Source organism: Xyrauchen texanus, chromosome 31 (genome assembly GCF_025860055.1).
Source record: "Xyrauchen texanus isolate HMW12.3.18 chromosome 31, RBS_HiC_50CHRs, whole genome shotgun sequence".
Lineage (NCBI taxonomy): Eukaryota > Metazoa > Chordata > Actinopteri > Cypriniformes > Catostomidae > Xyrauchen > Xyrauchen texanus.
The window spans coordinates 15,082,798-15,104,661 of record NC_068306.1 but is presented as its reverse complement, the minus strand read 5'-3'; the positions used below and the strand labels follow the sequence as shown (position 1 = coordinate 15,104,661).

At 41.2% G+C, this 21,864-nt stretch overlaps 1 protein-coding gene across 2 annotated transcripts in view; it reads right to left on the bottom strand.

Annotated features, from left to right (window-relative positions):
• Window positions 1-21,864, bottom strand: part of vav2 (vav 2 guanine nucleotide exchange factor) — a 278,862-nt gene that overhangs the window by 61,485 nt on the left and 195,513 nt on the right. For both annotated transcript variants that reach the window (XM_052100817.1, XM_052100818.1), the window contains exon 4: window positions 1,421-1,489. In XM_052100817.1, the coding sequence (XP_051956777.1) occupies window positions 1,421-1,489 (69 nt within the window). The remainder of the gene's footprint in view (window positions 1-1,420; window positions 1,490-21,864) is intronic.

Below are 21,864 nucleotides of genomic sequence, written 5' to 3'. Positions count from 1 at the left end.
AATAGCTGGTGTGTGGTGGGCATTCTGGTGCACTATGGCTGCTGTCGCATCATCCAGGTGGATGCTGTGGTGGTTGAGGAGATTCCCCCTATACTATGTAAAGCGCTTTGAGTGCCTAGAAAATCGCTATATAAATGCAAGGAATGATTATTATTATATATATATATACATACATCTATATATGAGTAAATCTTATGGACTGATGGAAAACATATCTGTAAGTCCAACATTTGTACACATCCTGCAAAGCGTAAATGTTGCTCTAGGAGGCTTGCATACTTTTGCTTCACAATGATCAAGGACTGAGTCTATCAAAAGATTAAAGTCTCCTCACAACATTATAAAATAAGGGGTGCAGTGGTTTGCAACATCCCTTCAAGATCTATAAAAAAAAGCCCTGATCATCAATGTTAGGTGCATAAATATTAGCCAAAATAACACATTGTCCCTGAATTTCAGCTGAACAATAATGATTACTCCTAATTTATCTTTACTCTGTTTGAGAAATTTGAATTGTAGATTCAAATATATAAATTCGGCTTCTGGTGGGAACGTAGCTCTGCATTTGACCATAATACAAATGGTCAAATTTAAAATGTATCACCTTTTACCCTAAGAATTAAATCAGCATCAACTCATATTTGTGCTATAATATGTACTGTATGAATAGGACTTTAAATATTATGGGGGAAATAAAGACAAATTCATTTCTAGGGCATTTTTTTGCTCCCACATTTTACATATCGTGTCTTTCTTGTAATTTTTGGAGACCTTTATGCTCAGAGCCCCCAATCATTTCTGACCCTGTCACTGAGGAACTATTGTAACTGAAGTGAAAATATGCAGTCAAAAAGTAAAAATTTTATTTAAAGCTGATCAATTAGAGACAACATCTGGGCTTTTAAGGCCCGCCCATTTTCGGTAACCCAAGTGCATCAGAATTTTTTTTTTAGAATCACTCTTTCATCAGTGCTAAATACCCATAACCAACACACCTGCAATCATTTATAGTAAAATAATTTATCAGTAAAACCTTTTTTGTAGTATAGAACATGATATATATATATATATATATATATATATATATATATATATATATATATATATCATGTTCTATACTACTAAAAAAAAAAATATTCAGCAATATTCTCTTCAAACTGTTGCCTCACCATTACAACAGTTGAAAGTAAAAACTCACCATAAGCGGACAGTTCACACTTATGTCTGCTATAGCACCCCCGTGGTAACATTGAGCTTGCAATGCATAGTTACATTGTGTCATGAACTGCGTGCGGTTTGAGACAGTTCAGAATACAACAATGCACAATATCAAGCTTGAGTATATAGAAGCGTTTGCATTCACAGACCTGCATAAAGTATGTTTCGGGCCTTATTCTATTTCTACAGTTTAAATACTTACTCTGCCAACTCCTCCAAGCTCCGGTACACATCATCTTCATTCAGTGCTGTGTCCTCTGATGGAAAGGGCCTGGGGAGAGAGAAGAGAAAGAGTGTTAGCTATCGCACAGTCCTCTTACACACCAAGAAAGAAGAATATCTATCAGTCATGTTCAGGGAGATTCACTCTTCAACCTCCATAATTCAACAGGTGGGTTTATTCATGAGCCATCAACCTCCTTCATGATTGACACTTGTAACAATGTGACAGATGTTTCAAAAGGCACTTATCTGATTTTCTACAGAATACTGCAGACACAGTGAAAAGGTTGTGGCAAGACTGAATGACACAGGCACTTGCAGTTTGACAGGAACACCAAAACACAAAGACTTTCCTCAATAACTGCATGTTAAGCTCTCATTTCCTCAGAGAGCGGACCAATGGGGCTTTAAATCCAGGGCTCACGAAAACTTCTCCTGCCAATTAGAAAGCAGCAAATGGAGGACTGATCAATTATTCGATTAAAGGCATGGCTTTTCCTCCAGAGATCTCATCAAATCCCTTAATCTCGACATTATGTGGGGCAAAAGGTGATGGGCAGCATGCAAAAAACATGAGTCTCAGAAAATAAAGTGATTTATAGGCGAGGCTTGTCACTTTCACTTTAGCGTGTGTAGGGTACTCAAAGTCACAACATTTAGTAGAACTGATTCACGCATTTGAATAATGCAGTTTTTCAACCAAACACAAAATATTGCTCATGTGAGTTGCCTTCATTTTATGGAGCTCTTAACATTGTGATTGAAAAGAGCCTATTCTTAATGTGGGTAATTCTGCTGATGTATGAAATGAAATTAAATCGGCTTGATATGCACAATTTTCAAAAAATGCTAAGAAGTGCAGCAATTCCTCGGTTTTCTTATGGCCTACCTTTTATGGCTTTTCTGCTTTAAAAAAATATATATATATATTTTTTTTTTCTTAATTAGTCACGCTTGAAGCAAGCATCACTATTAATAGAATTGCTCATTCTTAACTCCTAAACCTAAGAAATATTCTTCAGAGCACAACTCTTCTCACTAGACATGAATGGTGCTTCGAGTCATGCTGATCATTGAGGTGTGCTTTTACTATAATAAGGGGCTGTTTACACCAAATTAGTTTTTGTGTGCTGTTTTTCGATTGTTTGTCTATGTACATATAACTGACGTTGCTGTTTTTTCAGCATCTTATCCAGGAGACACTATGTCAAGATTAAAAGAATAAGGTGTCTTTAACTACTATGTGCTAACATTACAATACATACAATACAATGTCTTTCTTGTGAAACTACATATTGTTCTGCAAAATTCTCTCAAGATTCACACTTGCATGCTACTGAGGTTGAGGTACGGGCAGGTTTAGGAGTAGGGTTAGGGTTAGGTTTATGGTTAGGGGTAAGGTTAACAGTGTACAGATAAATACAGGTACTTGTGTATGTACAATGCAACAACACATATGTACACAATCCTGAATATTGTATTGGTGGTTGTATATTGGGATGAGAATATCATAGAGTCTTTGTGGTGGACTCTTCAATCATAACTACTCAATTTCTGTCTCTATGTCAAACAGCTGTGATGGAAGGAGAAAAGGAGAGAGAAGGACATAGAGAGAGCTACAGGGTATGAAAGGCTCTGACTTTGAGTCATATTACTACATGACTTTAACACATGATCTAAGCAAACTGTCACTCTTTTTATTTCTAGGTCAGAGAGAGAAAGAGTACACTCTTCTTAACCAATGATTACATTGAACATCCACACCATCTCAATAACAGCCTTACTAACACACATACACCCTGACAAGTTGACCAATCCGTCACCTCACACCTTCATTCAACAACACGACACTCAAGGAGCCAGCCTGCTATTGCTTCTGATGGACAGAGAGAGAGAGAGAGAGAGAGAGAGAGAGAGAGAGAGAGAGAGAGAGAGAGAGAGAGAGGGGGAATTTGAATTTTGAAAAAATACTTTATTACAATTTTTCACATGAAACAAAAACCAACATTTACCATTTTACATTTACCTTATATACCACAAAAAAGCTACAAAATAAAAACCTTTTCTACATTAGTAGAAGAGAATTTTTTTTTCCATCAATAACAGAGCACAGAGCCTCATTCTTGCACCATTTCATTTCAAATGTGATACCATCATCCATGGAACTATAAAAACGAAAATCAATGAGTTTTCAGGATTTAACTGTGGCTAAAAACAGAATATTAATACTTTGATCTGCACCCATTTCTATCTTGTTTTTTCTACTCATATAGACTGCCAACTTTGCTTGAACTATAAGAAAATTTAAACACTGACAAATAAACCTATTTCTTCTAACATATTTAAAACCAACAATAAATATGTCTATAGAAAAAGATTCATTAAAACTATAAAATAAATTATGTAATAAACTAAACAAAATTTTCAGTCTAAAACAATCCATATAAGCATGAAAAACAGTTTCTCTCTTTAAACAAAAAGGGCATTCTGTAGTGACATCAGGATTTAAAACTGAAATAAAAGCATTACCTGCTATTGCAGCATGTAAAAGTCTCCATTGTATGTCCCCAACTCTTTTACTTAAAGGTGGCTTATGCAATGATCTCCATTCTGGTTTATTATCATCACATACAGTCAGGTCCATAAATATTGGGACATCGACACAATTCTAATCTTTTTGGCTCTATACACCACAACAATGGATTTGAAATTAAAGAAGATGTGCTTTAACTGCAGACTTTTAGCTTTAATTTGAGGGCATTTACATCCAAATCAGGTGAACGGTGTAGGAATTACAACAGTTTGTATATGTGCCTCCCACTTTTTAAGGGACCAAAAGTAATGGGACAGATTAACAATCATAAATCAAACTTTCACTTTTTAATACTTGGTTGCAAATCCTTTGCAGTCAATTACAGCCTGAAGTCTGGAACGCATAGACATCACCAGACGCTGGGTTTCATCCCTGGTTATGCTCTGCCAGGCCTCTACTACAACTGTCTTCAGTTCCTGCTTGTTCTTGGGGCATTTTCCCTTCAGTTTTGTCTTCAGCAAGTGAAATGCATGCTCAATCGAATTCAGGTCAGGTGATTGACTTGGCAATTGCATAACATTCCACTTCTTTCCCTTAAAAACTCTTTGGTTGCTTTCGCAGTATGCTTCGGTCATTGTCCATCTGTACTTTGAAGCTCCGTCCAATGAGATCTAAAGCATTTGGCTGAATATGAGCAGATAATATTGCCCGAAACACTTCAGAATTCATCCTGCTGCTTTTGTCAGCAGTCACGTCATCAATAAATACAAGAGAACCAGTTCCATTGGCAGCCATACATGCCCACGCCATGACACTACCACCACCATGCTTCAATGATGAGGTGGTATGCTTGGGATCATGAGCAGTTCCTTTCCTTCTCCATACACTTCTCTTCCCATCACTCTGGTACAAGTTGATCTTCATCTCATCTGTCCATAGGATGTTGTTCCAGAACTGTGAAGGCTTTTTTAGATGTTGTTTGGTAAACTCTAATCTGGCCTTCCTGTTTTTGAGGCTCACCAATGGTTTACATCTTGTGGTGAACCCTCTGTATTCACTCTGGTGAAGTCTTCTCTTGATTGTTGACTTTGACACACATACACCTACCTCCTGGAGAGTGTTCTTGATCTGGCCAACTGTTGTGAAGGGTGTTTTCTTCACCAGGGAAATAATTCTTCGGTCATCCACCACAGTTCTTTTCCGTGGTCTTCCGGGTCTTTTGGTGTTGCTGAGCTCACCGGTGCGTTCTTTCTTTTTAAGAATGTTCCAAACAGTTGATTTGGCCACACCTAATGTTTTTGCTATCTCTCTGATGGGTTTGTTTTGATTTTTCAGCCTAATGATGGCTTGCTTCACTAATAGTGACAGCTCTTTGGATCTCATATTGAGAGTTGACAGCAACAGATTCCAAATGCAAATAGCACACTTGAAATGAACTCTGGACCTTTTATCTGCTCCTTGTAAATGGGATAATGAGGGAATAACACACACCTGGCCATGGAACAGCTGAGCAGCCAATTGTCCCATTACTTTTGGTCCCTTAAAAAGTGGGAGGCACATATACAAACTGTTGTAATTCCTACACCGTTCACCTGATTTGGATGTAAATACCCTCAAATTAAAGCTGAAAGTCTGCAGTTAAAGCACATCTTGTTCGTTTCATTTCAAATCCATTGTAGTGGTGTATAAAGCCAAAAATATTAGAATTGTGTCAATGTCCCAATATTTATGGACCTGACTGTAGTTTTAGAACATTATACCATGGTGTATCAACCCTCTTATCAAGCACTTTTTTATTAAAAACAAGAACACAAGCTTTATAAAAAGATTTACCAGTACTTAAAAAAATTAAGACATGATTATAGGATTACAGGATTTTCCAGAGCTTAAAAACATTCCTGAAACATCATCAAGCACAGGAAAAATAAAAAACTCAGATAATACATCCTTTTCATTAGGAATATTTTTGTTTTCACAGTAGTCTGATAAAAGTTTCAGTTCATCAGAAGTGAGTCTTTGTTTCCATTTTTCTAATAAATGAAAAACAAATCGTCTTGACTTAATTTTCAGACTCAAAACTTCTTCCATATTCCCAAAGTCTGGTCCTGTCAAGTCAACTAGACTCCCCATTGTACATATTTTGGAAGCCACTAGTGTTTCCGTGAGTCCAGGAATTGTACAGTCATTGTGTGTTAAATCAAAGCATGCTCCATATATTAGCAGCTCTTCAAGGAGCCAGTGAAGAGATTCAAAATGTCCTTCTCTTTGTACTTTGAACATGTTCCACACTTTAAAACATTCCGATAAAAAATTCCATTGAGGTTCAGTTTTGACAGTTCCATAAAGAAAAGATTTCTGTCCATTTTCAAATTTCCAAGATTTTGTAGTATTTTACACGCAACTACTTTCCAGCTTGAAATTATTGAACCATTAAGAAGTCTCTCCAAAAACTGTAAACGAAAAGCTGCTGCTCTACTTTGAAGATGTACCAATCCTTGTCCTCCTTCTTCTTTAGGTAAAAACAATACACTCTGAGGAACCCAATGTAACTTGTCCCAGAAAAAATCGACTAAAATCGCTTGAATCTCTGCTAAGAGAAACAAAGGAGGATCAATGCAGGTTAACTTATGCCATGAAGAGGCAGCTACTAAATTATTTATAACTAAAGTTCGACCTCTATATGACATATTTGGGATCAACCACTTCCATTTTGAGTCGACCTTTAACTTTTTCAAGAGTTCCTTCCCAATTTATTTGTACAGTTGCTTCATCTCCTAAAAAAAAATAAAAAATATTTAAAGCCTCCTTTCTTCCATTCTAAGCCAGGAGGAAGGGAAAAAAACATTTTTCCAATCCCCTATTAGGAGTGCTTCACTTTTTTCCAAATTAATTTTAGCAGAGGACAGTTTTTTAAAATCATCAAGTACACTCATTAAAACCTGTACATCACTCTGTTGACTAACAAACACTAACACATCATCAGCATATGCAGAGACACCAAAATTAGGCAATTTAAATCCTTGTACAGTTTTTCTCAATTGTTGTAACAGAAGTTCTATTGCAAGTGAATATAGCATTCCAGAGAGCGGGCATCCCTGCCTCACTCCTCAAAAACTTTAAAAGGAGTGCATAAGCCACCATTAATTTTGAGTATGCTCTCAACATCACTGTACAAAACTTTAATTTGATCTATAAAACTTTTACTAAAACCAAAAGCTTTTAACGTTTCCCATAAGTATGTGTGTTCAACTCTGTCAAAAGCTTTTTCTTGGTCGAGCGAAATCAATCCAATGTCACTATTTAATCACTTAGAGACATCATAAATATCCTTAATAAGGGAAATATTATCAAAAATTGACCTTTTGGGGACACAGTAGGTTTGGTCCGATGGATCACGGATGGATCACCTAACATAATTTTTGATAATCTGTTTGCTAAAATCTTTGAAAGAAGTTTATAGTCACTACACAGAAGTGAAACAGGTCTTCAGTTTTTGATCTCCTTTTTTGGGAAGGAGGGTCAGGACTGCTCTCCGGCAACTCAAAGGTAGAAGACCTTCGTCCAGACTACCATTGAGTACTTCTAAGAGATCCTCTCCTAAAACTTCCCAAAAACATTTATAAAAGTCTACTGGTATGCCATCAATTCCAGGCACCCTTCTGGATTCCATGCTCTGAATGGCCTTACGCAGTTCTCCCAGGCAAAGTGCACCAGAAATCTCTGCATTAGCTTCATCAGAAACTTTTGGTAAATCCTCAAAAAAGACACTCTCATTGATATCATCTGATCCTACTTCACTTCTATATAGTCTCTCATAAAAAACAATTGCCCTCCTTCTAATCACTACAGGATCGCAAAGCGTGAATGATTCTTTTTTGCCCATTTTTCCTTTCAAGGTTAAAAAAATACTTTGAAGGTGCATCCATCTGATCATCTGATCTAGACTTATAAATCTTGACCGATAGTGTTGTTGTTTTGTTAATTCTGACAATTCCTGTATCTTAATTATGCCATTCTCTAAGTCTTTCATTGACTGATTTAAAACTTTGGTGCTGTTGTGAGCATACTGCTGACAATACTGTTTAATTTGTACTTTTCCAAAATCCCACCATTTTTGTACTGATTGAAAAGATTATTTTTGTTCTATAATCAGCCCAAAACAATTTAAAAGTGTGTATAAAATCCTTATTATCTAACAAAGTTAAATTAAAATGCCAGTAAGCACTTTTAGGCTTGACAGAATTCAAAATAAAAGAATATTGCACCATGCAATGATCTGATAACCCAACAGGAAAAATTTAACAATTTTTAAAAATACCAGCATGATGCTTAAACACATAAAATCTATCCAATCTTGCCAGAGATAAAACATTATCATGTGCCCAAGTATATTGTCTTTTAGCCTCATGATAAAACTTCCACACGTCACTTAGCTCATGCTAGGCCTATTTATTATTTGAATGAGACGTTTTCTTGAAGGCATATGGGGTTCAATATGATTTCTCTCACAATTACTCACTGTACAATTAAAATCTCCTCCCAGAAATAAATAATCATCATTAGAAACATCTTGTTAAACAGAACATAATGTATCCAAAAACAACATCCTATCAATTGTTGAGTTGGGGACATACACACAAATAAAAACAAAATTATAATTCTCCACTGTCAATTTTAAAATTCAAAACAATTTTAAAACTCTTTAACTTGATACGAACTTGGATTAAATGTTTTTGCCAATAATATTGCTACTCCTCCACTTAACGTGCAGTTGTGAATGAAAAAAGATAAGCCTTCCCATTCCTTCATCCAATCATTAACATTGTTCACGTCACTATGTGTTTCCTGAATCAAAGTGACATCTATTTTTTTTCTGCTTAATAATATCATACAGCTCAGCTCTTTTTCTGTAATCTCTAGCACCATTAACATTCAAGGAGGCAATCCACACTTCAGCCATACTAAAATAAATACCCATCTGCTATTAGGCTTTTGGGTTTGTCATGGAACTGCATTAGATCAGGGAAATATTCCTTTACAATCACACCTCTTTTGTGGTTTTAAGAAAACGTTTTATGTCATCAACATCATAGCTTCTGCTTATACCTTCAGTCTGTGACAACACTGTACTTGAGTCAGACATTTCACTTCCACTTTCTGATCTTCAAACACTTCTCCTTTTTTAAAACACTTTGCATTACTGATCTTTTCTACATTTTTCCGTTTTGTTGGTACTTTGAACATCCTATTCTCTGCTTCTATGTCAGACACATCATCTTCCCCCATGATTTCTACATCACTGTTCAACAACCCAGTTTCTGCAGCTACAGAAGTTTCTGAAGTGTCCCTACCTTCATTCATTGATTCCATCAAGGTTGATCCGGCTTCCACAGGCCCCTCAACAGATGTTCCTTCCCCAGCAGGCACTGCTTCAGCCAGACCGACCTCAGACGGTTTAACAGTAGTATCTTCCGTTGAACCACTATCCTTACTACCTCCAGCTGCATTCTTGTCAGGACATGAACAGATTAAGTGGCCCGATTTACCACATCCAAAGCACTTAATTTTGTCAGTAGTAACAAACACAACATATTCAAAATCATCCACACAGAAATTTAGTTCCAAATCCAATTCTGCGTCATCTTTGATGATCATGAATGCGAATCTCCTAAATTAAACGATATGTTTCAATAAAGGAGATTCGCACCCGATCGTAATCTGCTTGATCGGTGGAACCAACTTACCATAACGTGATAGCGCTTGTTTCAAAATATCATCACTGAGAAACGGAGGGATATTCGATATTGTGACTTTTTTTGACAACAGCGGTAAAACAGGTGTAAGTATTTCATCAATGATTATACCTCGCGCAACCACCTCGTTTGCTTTCTCCACAGAGTTAAAAAAAAAAAAAATCACGGTTGCACCATTCATTCTGGATGCGGAAAGAATGTTTTGATGGCCAACAATCTCTCCTACACCCAGACAGCATGCCTCCACACTCGCCACAGATACTATCTTGATTCTGTGATGGCGTGTGAGGACATCAAGTCCAGTCCTAGCCTAACAAACAAGATAAATACTAAATCAAATAACAAACTTAGAAGTAGAAAAAAATTAAAAAATATATATTTTTTTATATATATACACTCACCTAAAGTATTATTAGGAACACCATAATAATACTGTGTCTGACCCCCTTTCGCCTTCAGAACTGCCTTAATTTTACGTGGCATTGATTCAACAAGGTGCTGAAAGCATTCTTTAGAAATGTTGGCCCATATTGATAGGATAGCATCTTGCAGTTGATGGAGATTTGTGGGATGCACATCCAGGGCACGAAGCTCCCGTTCCACCACATCCCAAAGATGCTCTATTGGGTTGAGATCTGGTGACTGTGGGGGCCATTTTAGTACAGTGAACTCATTGTCATGTTCAAGAAACCAATTTGAAATGATTCGAGCTTTGTGACATGGTGCATTATCCTGCTGGAAGTAGCCATCAGAGGATGGGTACATGGTGGCCATAAAGGGATGGACATGGACAGAAACAATGCTCAGGTAGGCCGTGGCATTTAAACGATGCCCAATTGGCACTAAGGGGCCTAAAGTGTGCCAAGAAAACACCCCCACACCATTACACCACCACCACCAGCCTGCACAGTGGTAACAAGGCATGATGGATCCATGTTCTCATTCTGTTTACGCCAAATTCTGACTCTACCATCTGAATGTCTCAACAGAAATCGAGACTCATCAGACCAGGCAACATTTTTCCAGTCTTCAACTGTTCAATTTTGGTGAGCTCTTGCAAATTGTAGCCTCTTTTTCCTATTTGTAGTGGAGATGAGTGGTACCCGGTGGGGTCTTCTGCTGTTGTAGCCCATCCGCCTCAAGGTTGTGCGTGTTGTGGCTTCACAAATGCTTTGCTGCATACCTCGGTTGTAACGAGTGGTTATTTCAGGCAAAGTTGCTCTTCTATCAGCTTGAATCAGTCGGCCCATTCTCCTCTGACCTCTAGCATCAACAAGGCATTTTCAGCTCACAGGACTGCCGCATACTGGATGTTTTTCCTTTTCACACCATTCTTTGTAAACCCTAGAAATGGTTGTGCGTGAAAATCCCAGTAAATGAGCAGATTGTAAAATACTCAGACTGGCCCGTCTGGCACCAACAACCATGCCACGCTCAAAATTGCTTAAATCACCTTTCTTTCCCATTCTGACATTCAGTTTGGAGTTCAGGAGATTGTCTTGACCAGGACCACACCCCTAAATGCATTGAAGCAACTGCCATGTGATTGGTTGATTAGATAATTGCATTAATGAGAAATTGAACAGGTGTTCCTAATAATCCTTTAGGTGAGTGTATATATAATAAGGAAAACACAAAAGAAAAACAAATACACGCGCTCAAAGCTCGAGCTCTCACACACGCTCCACAAACGCCCACGCATGCGCAGAGAGAGAGAGAGAGAGAGAGAGACAGAGAGAGAGAGAGAGAGAGAGAGAGAGAGAGAGAGAGAGAGAGAGAGAGAGAGAGAGAGAGAGAGCATCTCTCTGACAGCTAACAGAGCGCCGCACCATTAGCCATAACATTAGAGCTGCTGCCACTCAGTCCCCATAGACAGGCACAGACCTTATGGCTGTATATATGTCAAATCAACATACATGCACATCAAATATAAAAATAGACTCTGATAGAATGGTACGTTTTACTGCTGGGGCTGCTTTCAAGTGTGTGCCCAGAGGACCACCTAAGGATCCTCATAGTGTCTTTCTTGCAATCAGAGGTAAAAAGATTACAGAAATCTTGGCATGACAACCTCAACTGTACCATTGCACTCAATGGTGATGGTCGCATCATTCATTTTCTCGATATGGTGCATCAGGATCATCGTAGCTGGAATAACAACATCCAAATAGATGCAATATGTCTTTGGGGTTGAACGAATAAATGTTCCAATCACCATGGTGTCTATCATTCAAAGCTGCAACACGCAGATGTATTACAAGAAAAACAAGGCTATGTGATGAATGAATATTAGCATCTTTAATGCATTACACATGGATGTTATAATGCATGACAGCATAATTGCTGATGGCAAAATAATAAGCCTCCTTACAAGGCTTCATCAAGTAAATCACTAATTAAACATCACGGTTCAAAAAGACTTCCTCCTCATCTGCTGCAGAAGCTTTTCTAATAATGGCAGGTTAAACCTGTTCACAAATGCCACACTAATTAAGTGAATTAAACATGTCCTGTCTTTTTTCAATTTCAAAGAAAAAATAAACTCTAGTTTGAATAATTCTGTTAGGATCCAAAACAAAAATATTATTATTTTTATTAATTTTTTTATTTATCCTTTAACACACTTTACTAGATCTGCTGTAACAGAGTCAGGTACTAATCTGAGTCTTATCCTCATACTGTATATACTAGCTATTATAAATCAATATGCTTAGAGACTGATCAGAGATTGACACTGAGAAACATCTAAATCGCGATATGATGTAGTGTAATCTTCAAAATGTATTCCCCTCCCCCGGAAATAAAGGTATAAAGGAGGGGGAGGGGCATATCGCTCATTCAGATTTTGTGCTGAGGAGCCGAGAATAAGGTCACGGCCATTTCAGCGGTTAGTTCAGTGTTGCGGCAGGAGGGACACAACATCTTGTTCCCTCCATCAGGGAATGGTGGTTACTGAATTAAACAGGTCGTTCCCTATCTGTCACTCAATCGACGTTGTGTCGATGTAGAAAACGCAAACTGTCAGGGCAGACTGCTGTGTGCCACATAGACAGCGCACCGGTCTGGCAAGTAACCTCCCCTGACGTTAGTACGAGTGTCAAACAGCCATTTGGGGACGAGTCCAATGGATAGGAACAGGCTTGCCCTAGTCGTACCTCTTTTCTCTAATTAATTTTTTATTTTTCTCCGCCGAGTCTAGTCGGAAGTATGTCATGTGAAGAAGTCCCATGGTAGGTCATGCCCAATGGGGGAGGAGGCTCTATGAGCATGGTGACTGGGGACGCAATTTGCCAACAGGGAAATGTATTTCAGCAGAATATACGTTGCAAGGGGTTGCCTACGGAGGACCAGCGCATGCGGAGCACCTGTACGAGGCTTAGTCAGCACAAGTACTGGGATGGCAGTGAGTTTCTCCGCAAAGTCACCTGCCGCAGGGCTAGGAGGAAATCAACCAGGGAACACATTTGTGAATACTACTGGGAATCAACAATGCACATCTTCAACTCAAGAGAGTTGAAAGGTGCTAAGCGCAAGCAGTATACCCGGCCGGCTGACCCGGACTTACCTGTTTGTTCCTGCTAAGTCACGAGACGAAACCGGCTCAACCAGGAGATTATAGAATTTTGCAAAGGTGTTGGGTTTAGCCCAGCCCGCTGCTCTGCAAATGTCTGTTAGAGGCGTACCACTGGTCAGAGCCCAGGAGGCCACCACACTCCTGGTGGAGCCCTGGAGGGGGAGGCACATGTTGAGCCTGGTAGGCAACAGTTATGGCGTCAATGATCCAGTGGGCGATCCTCTGTTTGGAGCCAGCGCTTCCTTTCCGCTGTCCACCAAAACAGACAAAGAGCTACTCAGAGATCCTGAAGCTCAGCATGCGATCCAAGTAGATGAGTAAAGTGCGCACAGGACACAGCAACGCTAAGGCTGGGTCTGCCTCCTCCTGGAGCTGTGCTTGCAGGTTCACCACATGATCCCTGAACGGGGTTGTGGGAACCTTGGGCACATAGCCCAGTCAGGGTCTCTGGATCATGTGAGAGTATCCCAGACCAGACTCCAGGCACATTTTGCTGACAGAGAACGCTTGCAAGTATCCTACCCTTTTGATGGAAGTGAGCACAGTCAGGGTGGTAGCCCACAAAGAGCGTGCCTTAGCTCGGCTTGCTGCAAGGGCTCAGAGGGCTCCTCGTAGACCCTAATAAAACTACAGAGAGGCCCCGTGAGGGGACGAGAAATGGTCGGGAGGGGTTCAACCTCCCTGCGCTTCTTAGGAACCTGATGAACGGACCGTGCTTCCTTAGGACTCACCGTCTACTGCGTCGGGGTGTGCCACTATAGCGGCTGCATATAAATTCGAGGTGGAGGGAGACAGCTGCCCCTCCAGCCTCTCCTGCAGGAAGAGAACATCGAGTCGAGAGTGCAACGAGAGATCACCGGGAAGAACACCGCTAGGAAACAGACGTTACCTCAAGGCATGCAGGCGCAGGATGCCATGGCCCGAGCTATCGTGACTACCAGATAAGATGGTAAGCCAATTCGGTCTTCTTCCACGCCCCATCCATTGGCCAGACCTGGAGGTTCCAGAGGTCTGGTCGCAGATGCCAGATGGTCACCCATCCCTGAGAAAGAAGGTCCTTCCTCACGGGAATTCGCCGGGGGGGGCTGCCACGAGGAGTGTGAGGTCCGAGAACCAAGTCTGGGTGGGCCAGTAGGGTGCCACTAGGATGAACTGCTCCTCGTCCTCCCTGACCTTGCACAGGGTCTGTGTAAAAAGGCTCACTGGGGGAAAGCATACTTGCGTAGTCCAGGAGGCCAACTGTGTGCCAGCGCGTCTATACCAAGAGGAGTCTTGGTCAGGGCGTATCAGAGCAGGGAATGGGAAGATTCTGGAGAGGCAAACAGGTCTACATGTGCCTGCCCGTATCGATTCCAGATTAGCTGAACCACCTGAGGGTGGATTCTCCACTCTCCTTTGCGGGTGACATGTCGTGATAAAGTGTTGATATTGGCGGTTGATATATGCTACACTCGCTGTGTTGTCTTTTCCAACCAACATGTGCTTGCCCTGGATCAACGGCAGGAACCTCCACAGGGTGAGCATTATTTTCAAGAACTTGAGGCAGTTGATGTGCTTAAGTAGCCATGGGCCTGTCCATGAGCCGGATGCTGCGTGCCCGTTGAATACAGTGCCCCAGCCTGTCTTGGAGGCATCGGGTGTAACCATGACGAGCCTGGAGACCTGTTCTAGAGGAACCCCTGCCCGCAGAAATACAAGGTTGTTCCAAGGCCTGAAAAGGCGGCGACAGATCGGCGTGATGGACACGCAATGTATCCTGTGGTGCCATGCCCAACTCAGGACTCGAGTCCGGAGCCAGTGCTGAGGCGGTTTCATATGCATTAACCCGAGTGGTGTGGCACCACCGAGGTTTCCATATGCCCCAGGAGCTTCTGAAATAGTTTCTGTGGGACCGTGGTCCTCTGTCTGAATGCCCCTCGTTTGTGAGGTGCACCATATTCAAGACAGAATCCAACTCCAAACCACTTGCTCTTTTCCCAGTTGACCAGAAGCCCTAGCCAGCTGAGGTGCATGAGCACCAGGTCCCTTTGTGGACACAACACGTCTCGAGAGTGAGCTAAGATTAGCTAGTCGTCGATGTAGTTGAGAATGCGAATCCCCACTTCCCTTAATGGGGCAAGGGCAGCCTGGGACCTTCATGAAGAAATGAGGAGACAAGGACATGCCGAAAGGGAGGACTTTGAACTGGTACACCTGACCCTCGAATGCAAACCAAAGGAAGGGTCTGTGTCGAGGTAGAATCAAGACGTGGAAGTACGCATCCTTCATGTCTACCGTCGTGAACCAATCTTGTTGCCTGGCGCTCGCTAGAATGCACCTTAGCATCAGCATCTTGGACAGGAGTCTGTGTAAAGCCCGATCTCATAAGTCCAAGATTAGCCATAACCCACCACCTTTTTTGGTACAATGAAGCAGGTGCAGCCGCCGCAGGGAGATGCCTTTGCCAACGAGCAGACGGAGTGCGGGGTTAGGAGCCACGACACTTTCTGGGCAGGATGGTATCTGTCTGCTGTTTCACTGCCAAGAACTGCTTGGAAAAGTACTTGACAGTGTCGCCGAACAGGCCAGCCTGGGAAATGGGGGTGTTAAGGAACCACGCCTTGTTGGACTCTCTCATCTCGACCAATTTGAGCCAAAGGTGGTGCTCCTGGATAACAAGGTGGACATCACCTGCCCGAGAGAACACGGCGTGACCTTTGTAGCCCAGAGAGCGAGGTCGGTCGGCGAGCGCAGTTCCTGCATCAATCCTGGGGCGGGACTACCTTTGTGCAGCTCTTTCAGCACCTTGGCCGACTTGCAGGAGAGCCATGGCATGCAGGGCGGAGGAGGCTTGTCCAGCGGCACTGTAGTCTTTGGCCGCCAGGGACAATGTAAACCTTCTCATGCACTTTCAGGAAGAAAGGATCTGGGGCGGGGCGGGGCAAGGCTGTTAGCAGTGCCGCGAGCCCAGATACAAATCGTCTGTGACTTGGCAACCTCACCCGACGGGGAAAGCCTGGCCGAAGCTTTCGTGTCAGACTGGACAAGCCCGCTCTCTGATGCTGAGATCAAGAACATGTCACCTTCGCGGGCACCGAACAAGAGGTCGAACTCGCCCTGAGACGAGCTGGCGCACTCATCCGGAAGCCTAGCCTACTTGCAATGAGGACATGACACATCCTCTAAATATGTCTCGGCATGGGCAGCGCCCAGGCACAAAAGACAGCAGTCGTGGCCATCTGAAGGATATAGACGCATCCAGGAATAACAAACAACTGGAAGGGCGTCTTTAAAAAGACGTTCCGATGTGTGCCGCTCTTTTAGAATATACTCTTTTAGGAGGGAAAATACTCTTTTTATCTACTGAAACGCCCAGGGGCGATCTCTGCAGTGCACCCGTGCTTAGAGGGGAGAAAGCCGCTGTAATGCTGCATAAGAATCCAGCAGAGGTGAATGGAAACCGTGGGAATTCAGCTAGCTTATTTTTCAATGAAATAGCGACCGCTCGGCTCCGAAGAGAAAATCTGTATGAGCGGTATACACGGTCCCTCCTTTATACCCGTATGTCCGGGGGAGGGGCATGCAAATACCACTCGCCAATTCCCATTGGCCTTTTATCAAAGATCAGATGTGTCTCGGGCTCCCAAGAGTGACCCCTAGTGTCACTACATCGACAGTACTTTGAGTGAGTGACAGATAGGGAACTTTAGTGCTCAGAGGTTGTGTTTTCATAGTTATATTTCATATGAGTATAATCTCAAATGTGTCTTCTCTAAAGATCTTTGCAATGTACCAAAGTTTGTTATCATAAGTCAGAGATTTCATTATCATGGAACTCAAAAATTCCAAGACTAAATTATCAAGTTACACTATGCATATTAATTTACTCTTTTTGTTTGTCAGCGATAGTATCATTTTTGTCCATTTTGATTTCCCCCAAGGATTTTTGGTAGAAACATCTGAAAAAAAAAAAAAGTTGATACTTAAATAAAAACATAATTGAAAACTCCTTTAAGTCTCCTGACCTTTGAAAGAGCACTCTCTGAACAATAACATTTTCCTCTGTGCACATGCTTGCAATACAAGAACGGCCACAAGCATATGTATCCATGTATGTTTACAACCACCCACATATGAATGCTGTCTCAAGTTTAAGACAACTTACAATGACAAACCTGATCATTAAAAATCAGAATAAGATGACAGCATGTCCCATCCCTCAGTGATTACAGCCTGAAATGCATCAGGCCAACACAAGCTTTAATTGGATTTGGCAGACACATCAGTCTCTTTCCAATTTAATTTATGTCCAAGCAAATCATATCCCTGGGTTTTTATCTCACAGAAACAGATATTTGCCTTTCTTCTGAGAGTGACAGTGAAGAATATTGAAACATTTGAGGTGTAGAGTAGTGTGCTCGAAGGGATGAATGAAAGAAATGTAAAACTGATTTATTTTCTATTAGGTTCTACCAGATTTGTAAGTGTGCTGCAGTGTGATTACAAAACTTAGTTAAAGCCTCATCATTCATGATTAAACAATCTATACAACTATACATAGATACACACACCTACAAAATCTATACGAAGTAGAACCATCACATCGCAATTTTAAACATATTTTTAAAGCACTTTTTAATTTAATTATTGGTGGTGACCAAGATATTGCCAATTATTTGGGCCCAATTCTGGGTGAGTAACAAACAAAAATTCACCTTGACAAAAGGTAAATTCTCTGCCCTTTAGCTTAATTCTTGCTGTTTGTGTGTAGGTGAGTGTGGTTGTGTGTGAGTGCAAGACAAGCTGTGTGAATTTTAAAAACGTGCTGTTGTCTCTCCAGTTGTTTTCAGTTGGACTTAAAAACAATTAAAAAAAAAAAAACGATTGTGAGGAGGAGGAGGGCATGGCAGGGCCATGAAGGAGCATGGCCGGCAATGCATCTCTCTCTCTCTCGGACCGTTATCTCCGGCTGCCCTTTATCTCGCTCTCCCATTGATTCAGTAACCGCTGTGCTTCATCAGGGCCTGGCCACGCCCTCCTCCTCGTCACACTCCTCCCCCGCCCGAAGAACTTGCTCGCCAGCACCCAGATGTGCCGTTGCCCGGCCCTCAACCACTCCTCCGCCCTCTGGCAAATGCCAGCTCGCTCCTCCCCCAGCAGACAGCAGCAAGTCCTCCTCCCCTTCTCAGCAGACGGCCACAGTTCCTTAGGCTCTCAGCAGCCAGCAGTGACCATGGCGAGGATTCCGCAACAGCACGTGCCTCCTCCCTCCTGGGATTTGGCACGACTGTAACAGTATAAAGGTGGGCAAGGAGGAAGCAGGAACTGGCTGAACAGTCAACATAAACTTTAATTAACTTAAAACATATGGACACAGACACATGCAAAACGGCTGTGTGCATCGCGCTCTCTCTCTATCTCTCGAACATTATGTGACTACACTTCATTCGAAATTCAGTGACAATTACCTGACAACTAAACACACAAAATGGGAGTTGAAGATTTCTGCACGAGTTTCCAAGTTAGAATTTAGGCACCCCATATAGTTAAATCATTACCAAATCTAACCAATTAATTTGTGCTGCATTCATGCTACTTTTTAACGGTACAAATGAGCAAAAACGAATGGCACTGATTCGGAGTGTTTTAGACAACATGGGTGGAGAGTGACGGCACTGCTCCCGAAAAGTTTCTTGGTAAATCTAAGTAAGGGAAATAGTTACAGTGTTTCTTTTAATGGCACATTAACCGGCACAAATCGAGCATAAACGAACAGCACCGGTTTGGAGCGTTTTGGACTAAATGGGGTGGAAAGTGATGTTACACAGCCAAAAAAATGTCTAATATCTCAAACACAGGACCAGCACAAATGTAAATTTTTGCAGCACAATTCAGCACAAACGCAGCACAAAGGAATGGTATAGGTTTGGTAATGATTTAATTATATGGGGTGCAGACATCACGGAGGTGCTTTCACCACAGGAGAGAACACTTGGACATGCATGCACGCACGCACACACACACACACACACACACACACACACACACAGAGAGCGTGTGGCAATGGACTCAACGCATATACAGCATGCAAGTGTTTCAAACAGCTAGACAGAGTGCAGCTAAATGGAACAGAATGCAGCATCTTCAAAACTGAACTTCAACATAACACACATATATTAAAATTGCGATGATTATGGCATCTCCTTTTAATCCAACCACAGTACAAAAATAGACGGTTCAGATAGTCACTAAAAATTGGTGCACACTTACTAAGATTACTAAGGTAACCTGAGGGCAGAACAGACAAATGCACTGATCTTACATTGAGTTGGGCAGCGAATCTTCAAATAATGACATAATATGATACATTATATTTTGATAATGCAATCTTTTGTACATTTTGTAACAGATTATTTTATAACAGCCAATATTAATGAACAGACGATTCACTGGAACAACAAGATGCAATGCAGCAGCCAAAGACGTTTGTCAGACATGTAATTTTATATGTACAGTTATGTACATGTCATTGCCCCTCGAGTACTCGATGAGTGATTAGTCAGAGTACTCAAGTAGAAAAAATTATCAAAATGCCCATCCCTAGTGTGAACCAGTGTGTAGGTTGTATTTTTCAAACTTCCTGTTTGTCATATTCTCTCTGCAGTTCTTTTTAACTGTGGTCCACAGATTATCTCACATTGCTTTTCTCCAAATAGCATTGGCCATGATTTCTCAGCATCTGAGAAAAACGGCAAGCAAAGGTGGTGAGAATATTGATCTTAAAAAGCAGCAGAAGAATAATCCCCTCCATGTCTGAAACAGCCCAGAGCACCTTATCCTGACCAGATCATTCAGGAATATCTCCAGCAGAGTGATCAGTGAAGAGTATCTATCTGACCACTCCACCAGCATTAGGGCTGCGCAAGTCTATATATTTTCAAAATCGATAAGTCAGTGGGTTGATTGAACAATTTGTTGATTGACTGATCTTAAAGATACTCTGAATAATCAGGCTATTTTAGGGTTCATATAATCCCAATCAGACAAGTTTCATAGGGGGGACATTCACATAGGACATGCTCTTGTACTAGAAAAACGGCTGGACAGAGTGCAGCAGAATAGAACAGAATGCAGGAGAGAAGTTTTTAACATTTTTAATACATGGCACAGCCTTAAAAATTTAACGCTCATGTTGCAAGGACTTTTAAAAAAAAAAAACAGCCATGTGTGTGAATGTGTGTGGCTGTACCAGATAGACTGGTAGACTCTGGTTCTCTCTCAGATCCTGACAGAAACCGGTCCTAATAGCACTGAGTGAGTTCAAGCACTTTCACATTGCACAGAGGACACGTGTAAATCACCACAGGAATCAATATAGCATAGAACTGTCCAGCACAGGGATGCAGCAGATTAGCTAATCCTTAATAACAGCCTGAATCTGCTCCGTAATCTCCAACTTCTATCAAACATCAAGAATCTTTCATGTGCATTATGCTTTCTGTCATTCTTTTGCTATGCCTGTCTGTGTACAAGACATGACACTGAGCATATTAAATGCAATGTAAGCAAAGTGTGTGTGCATCCATAATGTATTGCAGTCAGCTTGTATGTCCATAAGGGTGAATTGTGCATGAAGCATATAGTCTGGCTATCTGCATGAATGGCCATTGTGTAAATGGATCTAAGTAGCTAGCATGTTTAAAGCGTACAGTGTTGCATTATGTAAAGAATAATTAACAACAACCATTGAATGAGTCGCAGGGGTGTGCTGAAATGGGAGGCTCTGTTTGCTTCTCGTGTGTGTGTCCATGTGTGAGAGCAAAAGATAGGAGGAAGGGAAGCACGACAGTGCTTTCCACAGATATTTAGTTTTTGTTGTTAATATAGAAAGTGTTGAATTAATCAAGGCACTGGGTGTCTTTACATCAAGTTTCTGTTTTTCAGTCACGACACAGTCTCTCTGAGAGAGAGAGAGAGAGAGAGAGAGAGAGAGAGAGAGAGAGAGAGAGAGAGAGAGAGAGAGAGACAGGGGGAGCACAAAAACACTGGTTTTGGATATTGAACACATTGTTTGTCATTCTTATACGATGTACTTAGCCAGTGTCTATAATTGTTTTAATTGGTTATTTTACTGTGGTAGCCTGTACTGCTCTTTGAAATAACAGAAATGTTTTGCCGAAGGGATTTGGGAATGTTATGCAGTCAAAACCTGGGACTACTTCATAGCCATGTGTTTAATGAAAAAGAAATGCACACCATAAACATCTGTCAACCAATCAGTATCAAGCATTCAACTGACCAGTGGTATAAACATGAATAATATAATGAGGCAGAGCAAGAGAGAGAAAGTGAGAGAGAGAGAGAGAGAGAGAGAGAGACAGAGAGAGAGCAAAAGAAAGAGAGAGAGAGATGATTTGTTAAAGCACACCGAGTAATAATAAGAATAAGAATAATGATAAATACATTTTTGTACAGAAAAAATGCAGCACACATACCACTAGGGCTGGGGCGGTATGGATTGTTTCTAACCGCGGTTGAAAAGCAAGATATTCCCGCGGTATAGCGGTAAACCGCATTAAATACAT